Consider the following 15,719-nt stretch of genomic DNA (forward strand, 5'->3'; position numbering starts at 1 on the left):
GAGAGGACTGCTATGTGCCATGTCTACATGGTAGAGAGGACTGCTATGTGTCATGTCTACATGGTAGAGAGGACTGCTATGTGTCATGTCTACATGGTAGAGAGGACTGCTATGTGTCATGTCTACATGGTAGAGAGGACTGCTATGTGTCTACATGGTGGAGAGGACTGCTATGTGTCTACATGGTAGAGAGGACTGCTATGTGCCATGTCTACATGGTAGAGAGGACTGCTATGTGTCATGTCTACATGGTAGAGAGGACTGCTATGTGCCATGTCTACATGGTAGAGAGGACTGCTATGTGCCATGTCTACATGGTAGAGAGGACTGCTATGTGTCTACATGGTAGAGAGGACTGCTATGTGCCATGTCTACATGGTAGAGAGGACTGCTATGTGTCATGTCTACATGGTAGAGAGGACTGCTATGTGTCATGTCTACATGGTAGAGAGGACTGCTATGTGTCATGTCTACATGGTAGAGAGGACTGCTATGTGTCTACATGGTGGAGAGGACTGCTATGTGTCTACATGGTAGAGAGGACTGCTATGTGCCATGTCTACATGGTAGAGAGGACTGCTATGTGTCATGTCTACATGGTAGAGAGGACTGCTATGTGCCATGTCTACATGGTAGAGAGGACTGCTATGTGCCATGTCTACATGGTAGAGAGGACTGCTATGTGCCATGTCTACATGGTAGAGAGGACTGCTATGTGCCATGTCTACATGGTAGAGAGGACTGCTATGTGCCATGTCTACATGGTAGAGAGGACTGCTATGTGCCATGTCTACATGGTAGAGAGGACTGCTATGTGCCATGTCTACATGGTAGAGAGGACTGCTATGTGTCATGTCTACATGGTAGAGAGGACTGCTATGTGCCATGTCTACATGGTAGAGAGGACTGCTATGTGTCATGTCTACATGGTAGAGAGGACTGCTATGTGTCTACATGGTAGAGAGGACTGCTATGTGTCATGTCTACATGGTAGAGAGGACTGCTATGTGCCATGTCTACATGGTAGAGAGGACTGCTATGTGCCATGTCTACATGGTAGAGAGGACTGCTATGTGTCTACATGGTAGAGAGGACAGCTATGTGCCATGTCTACATGGTAGAGAGGACTGCTATGTGTCATGTCTACATGGTAGAGAGGACTGCTATGTGCCATGTCTACATGGTAGAGAGGACTGCTATGTGTCTACATGGTAGAGAGGACTGCTATGTGTCTACATGGTAGAGAGGACTGCTATGTGCCATGTCTACATGGTGGAGAGGACTGCTATGTGCCATGTCTACATGGTGGAGAGGACTGCTATGTGCCATGTCTACATGGTGGAGAGGACTGCTATGTGTCATGTCTACATGGTAGAGACTAGAGGACAGCTATGTGCCATGTCTACATGGTAGAGAGGACAGCTATGTGTCATGTCTACATGGTAGAGAGGACAGCTATGTGTCATGTCTACATGGTAGAGAGGACTGTTATGTGCCATGTCTACATGGTAGAGAGGACTGCTATGTGTCATGTCTACATGGTAGAGAGGACTGCTATGTGTCATGTCTACATGGTAGAGAGGACTGCTATGTGTCTACATGGTAGAGAGGACTGCTATGTGTCTACATGGTAGAGAGGACTGCTATGTGTCTACATGGTAGAGAGGACTGCTATGTGCCATGTCGACATGGTAGAGAGGACTGCTATGTGCCATGTCTACATGGTAGAGAGGACTGCTATGTGTCTACATGGTAGAGAGGACTGCTATGTACCATGTCTACATGGTAGAGAGGACTGCTATGTGTCTACATGGTAGAGAGGACTGCTATGTGCCATGTCTACATGGTAGAGAGGACTGCTATGTGCCATGTCTACATGGTAGAGAGGACTGCTATGTGTCTACATGGTAGAGAGGACTGCTATGTGTCATGTCTACATGGTAGAGAGGACTGCTATGTGCCATGTCTACATGGTAGAGAGGACTGCTATGTGTCATGTTGTCTACATGGTAGAGAGGACTGCTATGTGTCATGTTGTCTACATGGTAGAGAGGACTGCTATGTGCCATGTCTACATGGTAGAGAGGACTGCTATGTGCCATGTCTACATGGTAGAGAGGACTGCTATGTGCCATGTCTACATGGTAGAGAGGACTGCTATGTGTCTACATGGTAGAGAGGACTGCTATGTGCCATGTCTACATGGTGGAGAGGACTGCTATGTGCCATGTCTACATGGTGGAGAGGACTGCTATGTGCCGTGTCTACATGGTAGAGACTAGAGGACAGCTATGTGCCATGTCTACATGGTAGAGAGGACAGCTATGTGTCATGTCTACATGGTAGAGAGGACAGCTATGTGTCATGTCTACATGGTAGAGAGGACTGCTATGTGTCATGTCTACATGGTAGAGAGGACTGCTATGTGCCATGTCCACATGGTAGAGAGGACAGCTATGTGCCATGTCTACATGGTAGAGAGGACAGCTATGTGTCATGTCTACATGGTAGAGAGGACAGCTATGTGTCATGTCTACATGGTAGAGAGGACTGTTATGTGCCATGTCTACATGGTGGAGAGGACTGCTATGTGCCATGTCTACATGGTGGAGAGGACTGCTATGTGTCCACATGGTAGAGAGGACAGCTATGTGTCATGTCTACATGGTAGAGAGGACAGCTATGTGCCATGTCTACATGGTAGAGAGGACTGCTATGTGTCATGTCTACATGGTAGAGAGGACAGCTATGTGCCATGTCTACATGGTAGAGAGGACTGCTATGTGTCATGTCTACATGGTAGAGAGGACTGCTATGTGTCATGTCTACATGGTAGAGAGGACTGCTATGTGTCTACATGGTAGAGAGGACTGCTATGTGCCATGTCTACATGGTAGAGAGGACTGCTATGTGCCATGTCTACATGGTAGAGAGGACTGCTATGTGTCTACATGGTAGAGAGGACTGCTATGTACCATGTCTACATGGTAGAGAGGACTGCTATGTGTCTACATGGTAGAGAGGACTGCTATGTGCCATGTCTACATGGTAGAGAGGACTGCTATGTGCCATGTCTACATGGTAGAGAGGACTGCTATGTGTCTACATGGTAGAGAGGACTGCTATGTGCCATGTCTACATGGTAGAGAGGACTGCTATGTGCCATGTCTACATGGTAGAGAGGACTGCTATGTGCCATGTCTACATGGTAGAGAGGACTGCTATGTGTCATGTTGTCTACATGGTAGAGAGGACTGCTATGTGTCATGTCTACATGGTAGAGAGGACTGCTATGTGCCATGTCTACATGGTAGAGAGGACTGCTATGTGTCTACATGGTAGAGAGGACTGCTATGTGTCATGTTGTCTACATGGTAGAGAGGACTGCTATGTGTCATGTTGTCTACATGGTAGAGAGGACTGCTATGTGCCATGTCTACATGGTAGAGAGGACTGCTATGTGCCATGTCTACATGGTAGAGAGGACTGCTATGTGCCATGTCTACATGGTAGAGAGGACTGCTATGTGTCTACATGGTAGAGAGGACTGCTATGTGCCATGTCTACATGGTGGAGAGGACTGCTATGTGTCATGTCTACATGGTAGAGAGGACTGCTATGTGCCATGTCTACATGGTAGAGAGGACTGCTATGTGCCATGTCTACATGGTAGAGAGGACTGCTATGTGTCATGTTGTCTACATGGTAGAGAGGACTGCTATGTGTCATGTTGTCTACATGGTAGAGAGGACTGCTATGTGCCATGTCCACATGGTAGAGAGGACAGCTATGTGTCATGTCTACATGGTAGAGAGGACAGCTATGTGTCATGTCTACATGGTAGAGAGGACTGTTATGTGCCATGTCTACATGGTAGAGAGGACTGCTATGTGTCATGTCTACATGGTAGAGAGGACTGCTATGTGTCTACATGGTAGAGAGGACTGCTATGTGCCATGTCTACATGGTAGAGAGGACTGCTATGTGCCATGTCTACATGGTAGAGAGGACTGCTATGTGTCTACATGGTAGAGAGGACTGCTATGTACCATGTCTACATGGTAGAGAGGACTGCTATGTGTCTACATGGTAGAGAGGACTGCTATGTGCCATGTCTACATGGTAGAGAGGACTGCTATGTGCCATGTCTACATGGTAGAGAGGACTGCTATGTGTCTACATGGTAGAGAGGACTGCTATGTGCCATGTCTACATGGTAGAGAGGACTGCTATGTGTCATGTCTACATGGTAGAGAGGACTGCTATGTGCCATGTCTACATGGTAGAGAGGACTGCTATGTGTCATGTCTACATGGTAGAGAGGACTGCTATGTGTCATGTCTACATGGTAGAGAGGACTGCTATGTGTCATGTTGTCTACATGGTAGAGAGGACTGCTATGTGTCATGTTGTCTACATGGTAGAGAGGACTGCTATGTGCCATGTCTACATGGTAGAGAGGACTGCTATGTGCCATGTCTACATGGTAGAGAGGACTGCTATGTGCCATGTCTACATGGTAGAGAGGACTGCTATGTGTCATGTTGTCTACATGGTAGAGAGGACTGCTATGTGTCATGTTGTCTACATGGTAGAGAGGACTGCTATGTGCCATGTCTACATGGTAGAGAGGACTGCTATGTGCCATGTCTACATGGTAGAGAGGACTGCTATGTGCCATGTCTACATGGTAGAGAGGACTGCTATGTGCCATGTCTACATGGTAGAGAGGACTGCTATGTGTCATGTTGTCTACATGGTAGAGAGGACTGCTATGTGCCATGTCTACATGGTAGAGAGGACTGCTATGTGCCATGTCTACATGGTAGAGAGGACTGCTATGTGCCATGTCTACATGGTAGAGAGGACTGCTATGTGCCATGTCTACATGGTGGAGAGGACTGCTATGTGCCATGTCTACATGGTGGAGAGGACTGCTATGTGTCATGTCTACATGGTGGAGAGGACTGCTATGTGCCATGTCTACATGGTGGAGAGGACTGCTATGTGCCATGTCTACATGCATCAGTGGATTTGTTTTACGTCTGGATACCCCGTCCAGGAGCGGCTTCAGACACGCCTCCTCAGAAGACGTGTCCATTTGATTTGGCGTTAGGAACCCGTTGCGACCGCATGCCCTTGCTGACGTCGACCCCAGGCAGAGTTCGAACACACAACCTTCCGCATGAAAGGCATATGCTCTAACCACTACACTCGTCTACATGCATCAGTGCTGGCATGAAAATCAATACAGAAGAAACAAGTTTGACTACAGCTCGGAGAAATTCCTGCTGAATTTAGGACGGGTGCTACGTTATTGTCGTTAAGTCTGTTATGTGTAAACCATGTTGACTTACCCTGGACTACTAGAACAATAGCGTTGTGTTGTGTCAGTTGGGTGACAGTTTGCTGGACTTTCACATCCTTCTTCTGTAACCTCATCACTGAGGCTCAGGCTTTGTTTTTGTGGCAGAGAGAACGGGCTCCTTCACCTTTACTGTAGTGATAACGGTGATGCCACTGCCAATCATAGTTTGTTGATTTTCGAGGAAACCGTTGGATTCCGTTCATTTCAGTATTTCAATTTCTGATTCTGGTTCTGGTTCTGACTGACCAACACACAGCCCACCAGTTTAAAAACTTTCAAATAAGAATTGAAAACATTAAATATCAATATCAAAATATTTCTTCAATGGTAGTGGATGGAGAGAGGATTTTTGTCCATCCAAGCAACAGCAACCAATGGGCGCAAAGAGGGGCAGGGCGATGGGCAAAACTTGACAAAGGCTCAATTGTGTTTTCTGGAACGCACGGCAAACTCTTTCAGATCGATTTGATGGATAGAAACACCGGCAATCAAAACTCATCCGAATTTACAGGACATCACATTCAATGCACCACGTTAAACACGTCACTCCAGTTCAACATTGTGGAGAGAGAAATAAAATGCATTGTGCACTGCGAGTGCCCATTGTGCAAAGCGAGTGCCCATTGTGCACTGCGAGTGCCCATTGTGCACTGCGAGTGCCCATTGTGCACCAGCCAATTTGCCGTGCTGGGAGGCATAAATGTGAAAAAGAAAATATAGTGTTTTTGTGGACAGAATCGACAGATAAATAAAGCACATTATTTATCATTATTCTTAGTAATAATAACCAGTAAGACGCCTGAGGGCGAGAAGCACGCGTGCATGCATCTGCCTCATTGACGGCAGTCTGCTGGGCGAGTGCTGGCGCTTTGGCATGGGGGGTCAGATCAACATGGAATGAAATTCTGTACTGTCCATATAAGGAGCATGTCTTGAGTGTACAGGGTTTGATCAGGTCAGATCAACTATGGAATGTCAGAACAGGTGAGCGGTGAGCGCCATACAGTATATGGAGATAGCGGTGCTAAGGGTGGTAGCGGGGACATTCTCTTGAGTGTACAGGGTTTGATGAGGGTCCAAGTTTGATATTTGAATGGACAGGTATAAGTCAAAAGCGAGACATCGAAGAGGAAGGATGGATGGGGAAGGATCAACATATGGAATGTCAGAACAGGTTCTGACATATATCCATATATGGAGATCTAAGGGTTTGAGGTTTAAGGTCAGATGTATAGTTGCTGGCCAATATTGATGACATCAGGGATCTCTATATATGGGCTTAACTGCGACAGCAGGTCGCATTTACTATGACATCAGGGTCTCCACATCTCCATCCCTGAAGATGTCACATGATGTAAATGGTAAATGGTGCATTTATATAGCGGCGCTTTACATAGATTGTGCATTACATTCACCCATTCATACACCGATTGCGGCGGAAGCCATGCAAGGAACCAACCAGCACATCGGGAGCAATTTGGGGTTCAGTGTCTTGCCCAGGGACACTTCGACATGTAGACAGGAGGAGCCGGGATTCGAACCGCCGACCCATGGATCATTGGACGACCTGCTCTACCTCCTGAGCCACAGTCGCCCCACAGTCGATGTCACGAGACCTGGGCACCATATATGGTGCCCGACACACGGGACATTCACGATTCCACAGTTAACTGCGACCTTCGGTCGCAATAATAATAAATAAGAAACCAGTTGAAACCATACTGTGCATCTTTCAGAACCAACGGAGGAGAGTGGCTATGAGAAAGGCAGATGCTGTTTAAGTTGCTTATAATTACAAAATATATTCAAAGCCCATTCGACTTTGAAATGATGTTCGAAGGCCTCTCATCTTTGAAGTATTTTGTGAACCCATGACCCAGTCCTCTTTTTCTGTCCCGTCGTACTCCATTTTGGGTCTCCGACACAGCTGGAGCAGTGTTTACAGAACTTGTCACAACCTTTGACTCACTTGTGATGCAAACACAATTTACACAAATAATAAAACCTCAGTGAAATTTGAATGAGAGTAAGGCAGATAGTAGAGCACGTTGCGCTACTTTCATGGTACAGTACATGTATGTAGATTTCCCCTGCATACACAACTATTATTATTATTGGGGCATGCCTCGTGGCGGAGATTTGTGCTCTGCTGAGTGCACCTCTAGGCATAGATACACACAGTCTGCCTTGTAGCAGTGATCCACATAATGTTATAAATATAATACACATCATTTTTAATACACACACTTTGAATTGGATAGATAATTGTGTGCGTTTTGCGTGCACACGTCTCCTCAGAGTCTATTTTGATGTACACTTCCACATGGCTGGGGATCCCATTCCTCTTAGAGGCCAGGTGTTGGTTTCCACAGACCGCCACAGGAATGCCAGCAATGTGGCCTCCATTGTGGATCCCACCAGGCCAGGATAGTGGAGCCCAGAACCTCTGTCAACGGCTGGGTGGATTTTATTGGCTCCGTCCTCATCATATTATTTCTAGCTTGACAAAAAGAATAGTGAGTAGGTGGAGCAGTTATCTCAAAGCGAACGCACACAAACACAGAGGACCAGGCCCTCGTCATTGCGTTGTAGGCTGTAGTAATGGTTTCATGAGTCACTTGTCTTATCTCTAAGACCGATACGTGTTAATCCTTGTGTATTTTGTAATGTGTTTTTAGTTAATGATCATCTACCACTCCTTTAAGCGTGTGCATTTGCCTTTGATAGTGAGTGCGTGCGTGCGTGCGTGCGTGCGTGCGTGCGTGCGTGCGTGCGCGCGTGCGTGCGCGCGCGTGTGCGTGTGTTGAAGAAATAATGAGAATGGAATAATGAAGCTGAGGCAGCTCTCTGACGGTTGAGGGTTGGGCAGCAGCTTAGCGGTGAGTCACCTGAACAACATGAGAGGATGGGGCTTTTGTGTAAGGTGAGAAGCAGTGACACAGCATTAGCTCTTCAACAGAGAGGGAGCAGGATCACACAGTCATGCACGCAAGGCTTTCTGCTGGCAGACTGCCTCTGAGTGTTTGGTAAACACACTTCCAGATAGCGTTGGGACTCAGGAATATAGACTTTTTTCCTTCACACATAACACACACACACACACACACACACACACACACACACACACACACACACACACACATACACACACACACACCTGTGTGGTTAGGCATAGATCTGCTGGGCACACGCTGGCCAAGCGGTCCTGGCGGTCCAGGCGCATACCACATATAGGCACATGCCTGACAGCATGTCGCGGGTTCGAGTCCCGATCTTGACGACCTTTGCTGCATGTCATTCCCTGTCTCTCTCTCTCCGTTTCCTGTCTCCCCCCACTATGTCCTATCAATAAAGGTAGAAAAAGGGCAGAAAAGCCCACAATCTTAAAAAAAACACCTGTGTGAACTGAGTGGTGCAACTCTGTGTGGGGGTCCCCGAAGGGTCAACTCTGTGTGGGGGTCCCCGAAGGGTCAACTCTGTGTGGGGGTCCCCGAAGGGTCAACTCTGTGTGGGGGTCCCCGAAGGGTCAACTCTGTGTGGGGGTCCCCGAAGGGTCAACTCTGTGTGGGGGTCCCCGAAGGGTCAACTCTGTGTGGGGTCCCCGAAGGGTCAACTCTGTGTGGGGGTCCCCGAAGGGTCAACTCTGTGTGGGGTCCCCGAAGGGTCAACTCTGTGTGGGGGTCCCCGAAGGGTCCTCTGTGTGGGGGTCCCCGGAGGGTCCTCTGTGTGGGGGTCCCCGGAGGGTCCTCTGTGTGGGGGTCCCCGGAGGGTCCTCTGTGTGGGGGTCCCCGAAGGGTCCTCTGTGTGGGGGTCCCCGAAGGGTCCTCGGAACCTGCAGACCCACAGGAATGCGCCCAGGATGCCGGCCCGGTTCTTCTGTCCACTATGGTGTAAGGAACCTTAACGTCATGTCCACTATGGTATAAGCCTGTAAGGAACCTTAATACAGCTTTGGAGCTTTGGAGCTTACTTCAGTGTGCGGCCCTTATCTTTTTTCTTCTATTATTTACCTCGGCCCGGCACCTGGCGTTTATTTAGCGGATGTGCGTGCTCTATTGTATTGTTCTGTTTCCCTATGTCAGCCAACCAGAGAATTCTATCTCCTCTCCGCCAGCCCGCTGCTACCTGGCGGTCGAAAGCCGACCGTATATGACCGAGCCTGCTCAGTCGGCTTTCGGCGCTTGCCTACATCTTCCTACCTGAAGTAACAGTGTGCCCACCGCCCATTCAACAGAAGATTTTCGGCAACAGACGCTTTCCAGCGCTTACAGCTGCCACCGTCGGTGCGGTGCGCCACATTTATGCGTGTGTCTCAGGGCACAGTGTGGAATTAGATGAGAAGATGTGAGGCCATCTGAACAGAGTAACATGTCATGACTCAATTTCATCATTAAAACTAAGATATTCAACCAATCAGATTGCTTCCTCGAAAAGAACTGTTGTATAATCTACATTAACTGAGGTAGGCCTACTATAGAAGCATAGCCTCCACCAACTACCATTATGTGGATGTTAATCCTGAGTCATCGATGGGTACTGTTTCCTGTTGCCTCACACACTGCTGTCCTGCCTAGTCCTGTCCTGTCCTGCCCTGTCCTGTTCTGTCCCAACTCCGGAAGTGGTTGCCCCACCCCACTTGTCAGATTGCTTTGGCGGTATGTTGCATAATACCCCAAACTGCCCCTGTGACACAGAACAGTGGAACATGCGTCACTGGGTGCACCCCTCCTATACACACTCATATGCATGGATGTAAACACAGGGACCAGCCACAGATCACGCACTAAGCACACAGGCCACACATACATACACTCACTGACCTAATTCATAGACCTGCCCTTGTTTGTAAACGTTACAGCATAATGTATCATAATAATAATGTATTCTTCCATCCATCTCAAGCATCCACTATTTCAGGTCCACGGAGATTGTGTGTGTGTGTGTGTGTGTGTGTGTGTGTGTGTGTGTGTGTGTGTGTGTGTGTGTGTGTGTGTGTGTGTGTGTGTGTGTGTGTGTGTGTGTGTGTGTGTGTGTGTGTGTGTGTGTGTGTGTGTGTGTGTGTGTGTGTTTGTTTTTAGATTATAGCACGTGTAATTAGAAAAGACGGTGTGATGTCATTGCTTTCCACAGCTGCTATAGCCCTAGATACTTCTCAGTATCAAATTGAACATTAACCACTTTTAGTATCAATATCTTCCTTTTTATTCCATTGAGGAAATGACCTTGTTAAGGGGAGTGAGTAAAGACCAGAAATGAATGAACTTGGCATTATGACAAACTTATGCAATGGGAAGTCAACTATTGGAACTGTCTAAATGGCTTTTACTTTATTAGACTCACCTTGCTGATGAGTTCATATAAAAATGCAAAGGTGATCCTGTTTGTATGTGATTGTGAGTTTATTATCCAGATTGTGACTGATTGATTCCCCCCCCCCCCCCCCCCCTGGGAGGCTAATTGTGGCATTGTGGAGCCATAGCTCTATCAGGGCTTTCCAAATCTAAAGTGGGCAGGTCGTAAGATTGTGAAATATGTGATTACATAATATATGGATATTTTCCTGTCTATCATGCATACCCCAGTGTTGTGAATGGTGATATGTACAGTATACCTGTACATATTTCATTGCCTCTCTCATTATTACATCATATCCCTTCTGTAGACGCATGCTTAGATTGTTTCCCCTCATATGGGGTGATGGGCACTTAACTATTGTGTGTGTGTGTGTGTGTGTGTGTGTGTGTGTGTGTGTGTGTGCGTGTGCGTGTGCGTGTGTGTGTGTGTGCGTGTGTCAAACAAAGCCATGTTAAAATCGAACACATGAAGAGAGAATGTATGTGTGTGTGTGTGTGTGTGTGTGTGTGTGTGTGTGTGTGTGTGTGTGTGTGTGTGTGTGTGTGTGTGTGTGTGTGTGTGTGTGTGTGTGTGTGTGTGTGTGTGTGTGTGTGTGTGTGTGTGTGTGGGTCGGGTGGGTGTGCGAACGTTTGCATGTGTGCGTGTCACCCCTGTGACTGGGGGGGTTGCCGAGTAGGTTTTCTAACCTTAATGTCACTGAAAAGCAGCTCTATATATTTTCGGCTTGCAAGCCTTTGGTGTTTGACACATTTTTAACCAGGTGCACGTGTGTATGCGTGCGTGCATGTGTGTGCATTAGAGCTTGCTTCTCTCCAACAGCCTTTGCTTTAGTTTTCTCCACCAGGCCGAAGGCATGGGGAGAGAGTATATTTTGCACTCTGTGTGTGTGTGTGTGTGTGTGTGTGTGTGTGTGTGTGTGTGTGTGTGTGTGTGTGTGTGTGTGTGTGTGTGTGTGTGTGTGTGTGTGTGTGTGTGTGTGTGTGTGTGTGTGTGTGTGTGTGTGTGTGTGTGTGTGTGTGTGTGTGTGTGTGTGTGTGTGTGTGAATTAGACCGTTCCTCACCCAGGAATCATCCCAGCTCCTAATCCAGACAACAGTCCTGTCAAAACTTGACTATTGTAACTCTCTCCTTACTGGCCTACCGGCATGTGCACTGAAGCCTCTCCAACTGATCCAAAATGCCGCAGCTCGCTTGGTCTTCAACCAGCCAAAATTCTCACATGTCTCCCCCCTGCTCCGCTCCCTGCACTGGCTCCCGGTTGCTGCCCGCACAGAATACAAAACTCTGATGTTGGCATTTAAAGCAACCAAAGGTATGGCTCCCCCATATCTTGCCAGCATGATTGAACCCTACAAACCCTCCCGCGCACTCAGATCAGCCAACGCAGGGAAGCTGGAAGTACCCTCACTAAAAACGCCGGGACAACGCTCCACACGTCCCAAACTCTTCTCTCTTCTGGCCCCAAAACTGTGGAATGCACTTCCCGTTGCAATCAGAACTGCAGCATCACTCCCGATCTTCCGCCGGAGTCTGAAAACCCACCTTTTCAGACTCCATCATGGCCCATAGCACTTACCCTACCCCCCTTAGACAGCACTTCTTAGACTTATATAGCATTTGAAACAGACTTATAGCATGTCATGTAGCACAATAAGTGCATTGTATGTAGTCATAGCACTTCATAGTATATATGTACACCATAGTATAGCATATATGTATAGTTTATATGTATAGTGTCATTATATAGATATGTTCTAGTTATAGTTTATATGTATAGTGTCATTATATAGATATGTTCTAGTCACGTTCTTAGCTTACGCATGTTTCGCGATAAATGCATTTTACATATGTGATGTATTCCCATGCTTTTTGTTCTTGCTTAATGTAAGTCGCTCTGGATTAAGAGCGTCTGCTAAATGCCTAAATTGTAAATTGTAAATTGTAAATTGTGTGTGTGTGTGTGTGTGTGTGTGTGCGTGTGCGTGACTTGTGTGTGTGTGCCTTCCAAAGTTTGCAGGATTGGTCCGTTTTGAACAAAATGACTCAAATCTTAATGCAGCGTGCAATTTCCGTGCAATTATGCATGCACATTCACATCACACAATGGTGACAGAGGAAGAAATTCCACTTAAACATTTTCATATCAGCCTCATGGTGGCGCTAACAGGCCAATTCCTGTTTTTCCCTTTAACTACCGATCTGTGTTCAACTTTGTATGCCCATCTCCCTAAAGGAAAAACCTTTACCCTACATTCTTGCAAAACACATTTCTTTAGATTACTCACACAGATTTGATCCATACATCATGCAAAGGTATACACTATCTCTATAGTCACGTGTTCAACACAGATTTGTTAGATTTTTCTATTACTCCTACTTTTGTCCAAACATCACAAATGCTATTATCCTGGTGGAGACCTGTGCCTCGAGGGGTACTTTTTCTTGTCTTTGATCTTTTTTCCTGCTCGAGGCCTTCCACTGTCCTGGTCCCCTGACATTTGCATTATTCTCATCCATTCTTTCATAGTATGTTCTGAACTGACAGAAACCAAGTAGTCACTCACCTCCATTCCTCCACTCAGAAATCCCCTGTTTGAATCATGTACAGTAGAAAGCAGGTAGAAAGTACATTCGCCCCCTACATGTAAATGAAAATCACACCCGTGTGAAGTAAGTGGTGCAACTCTGTGTGCTAATATCTAATAGGGATCTTCCTCTGACTCAGACAGTTGCACTGACTCCCACTGTATTCTCCTCCTGTCTTTTTATTTCCATCTTCCTCCTTCATTAATTAATTCTCTCTCTCTCTCTCTCTCTCTCTCTCTCTCTCTCTCTATGTCTCTTGTTCTTTCCATTGCTCAGGGTCCACACATAGCAGCAGTCACCGTAGCAGCATATGAATGTGGCTCAGTGGACTTCCCCGAGCCCCCCTACCCAGAGCAGATCATCTGCCCACAGGCAGAGACCCCTGTGGCGGGCTCCGAGGCGGTTGGGGCTGCAGCCCTCCAGGGAGGCATGTCTCTCTGGACCATCATCTCCAAGGTTCGACTGGAGGCGTGCATGTGGGTGAGTCCATGTGTTGCTTGGTCATAGTTTTAAATGTTAAAGGGACATTTCACCGCTGGAAGAAACTCCAGTCACTCAATGTTAATAGTATTTGTAGTAGATAACAGTAGCACAATTTGAAATTTGCACCCTATGGCCAGAAAAATAAGGAAGTCTGTGTTTTTGACTGGATTGCTGGATTACTACAATGACTATAATGCTTTGGTGCACTGCCCCACCTTGTGGAGAGGGGGAGGGCTGCCTTACTCAGTCCAGGAAGGAAGTGAGATCACAGGCACTTTGAAATACTAAAATATCTAAAACCATAAAAACCTCAGGAAAGTGTATTGATGTATAGATGATTACACACAACAATGAGTCAATATGTTATGAGTAGGCCTACTAACACATTTAAATATAATCATTAATCAGATCAATTTAATTAAGAATGAAAGAAATGGGCTCATGTAACCACAGCTGACAAGGTACTGTACATGTCCGAATCCTAATCTAAACAGATTGTATGATGGACATCACTGTGTGATAGTTTTCTATGGCACTCAATACATATGTGAGTGTGTATATATATATTATGATCATACTGTTTGAACAGTTTGCTCTCTAAACTAAATACAAAATACAAATCAAAATATTTCATGTATAGTATAGGCCCACTGTTGCTTGCTGCTGATGCTCTACTTCTGAAACACTTCCGCTGCCATTTGAGTACAGAACCAAACCATTTGAAGCTGTGTGGAATATGGAACCAAACCATTTGAAGCCATGCGGAGTACGGGACAAAAGCACATTGCAGATCATTGGTCCAGGGGTTATAGTCATGTTATTTCACAGTGGCCTCGGGGTAGCCTCGCATAGCCAGCCTTCATCTGCCTTTGCAATGCATATTGCCCCAGGCAGATTAAGTTTGGCCCCTCTAAATTGTGGGAGGACTTCACAGGCGAAGTGGTGACGAGCCAACCAGATTCGTCTGGAACCAGGCTATAACCAACCAGGCCCAGTATGCAAATATGGGGGCGGGCCGCGGGACATTGCAGAAAAAAATCAAATACTGAGAGGGACGAGACTAATATCCACGCAGTGATATTAGTATCGCTACACCAGGCTAGCCTCGGGGGTTCATGAACAAGCTTCCCAGGTGAACTTGAGAAAGATAGCATTCACCTTGTGGGTGAATTTAAAGTGCTGAAGTGTATTCATTGACAATTCACGTTTACTTGGGAAAACCCCAGAGCCTTACTATGGATTTCCCCTCCTATGCTACACTGGTGGTTTCACACCTCAAACCAGTCGTGTGGTTACCACTAGCCTGAAACTTGCAGACTTGCAGACATGGCAAGTAGACACACACACATTAGAGATATTTTCATCTTTAACCACTAAAGCCCTAGTACGTATGTACTTTGTCAGACGACAAATAGTGAATAGCTGATCTAATAGACTAGGCTGGCGATCATGTGATGCATTGTGAGTTTCTGCTATTTCGAAAATTGTGAAATTAGTTTTTAAATGATCTAATTGTTTGTTTGTGATGGCAGGGTTAATGTGGTTAACACACATATTATAAATATATATTGTTTTTAATTAAGCATATTTGTTTTATGCTTTATTAGACATATGGGTCATTGGAGAGAGAAGAGAGGGTCTTATTTACAAACCCTGCTTCTCACGCTTGCATGAGCATGAGCACTATCTGTCTGAGCCATCTTTACCACCTCTTATTAGCATTGAGGTTTAAAACCAATTATAGTGATACTAGCTGTTTTCAGTTACTGACCTGACCCTTTTGCACAGACAGAGATACACTGTACCAGGAGTTTAGTTTCCTTCTGATTGTGACTCAGGTGGCTTATCAATGACTCAGACATGTATCAGAGTTTCAGTGAAACCATTGATGCCTGTTATTGTAGACCTAAAACACACACACACACAC

The 15,719-nt window shown here is 46.3% G+C and overlaps 1 protein-coding gene across 3 annotated transcripts in view; it reads left to right on the forward strand.

The window, feature by feature from the left end:
• LOC306928488 (vacuole membrane protein 1-like) overlaps positions 1–15,719 on the forward strand; it is an 84,510-nt gene that overhangs the window by 22,475 nt on the left and 46,316 nt on the right. For all 3 annotated transcript variants that reach the window (XM_079508647.1, XM_079508649.1, XM_079508648.1), the window contains one exon: positions 13,586–13,789. In XM_079508647.1, coding sequence (XP_079364773.1) covers positions 13,586–13,789 — 204 coding nt within the window. The remainder of the gene's footprint in view (positions 1–13,585; positions 13,790–15,719) is intronic.

The sequence above is a fragment of the Electrona antarctica genome (genome assembly GCF_951216825.1).
Source record: "Electrona antarctica genome assembly, chromosome: 8".
Classification (NCBI taxonomy): Eukaryota; Metazoa; Chordata; class Actinopteri; order Myctophiformes; family Myctophidae; genus Electrona; species Electrona antarctica.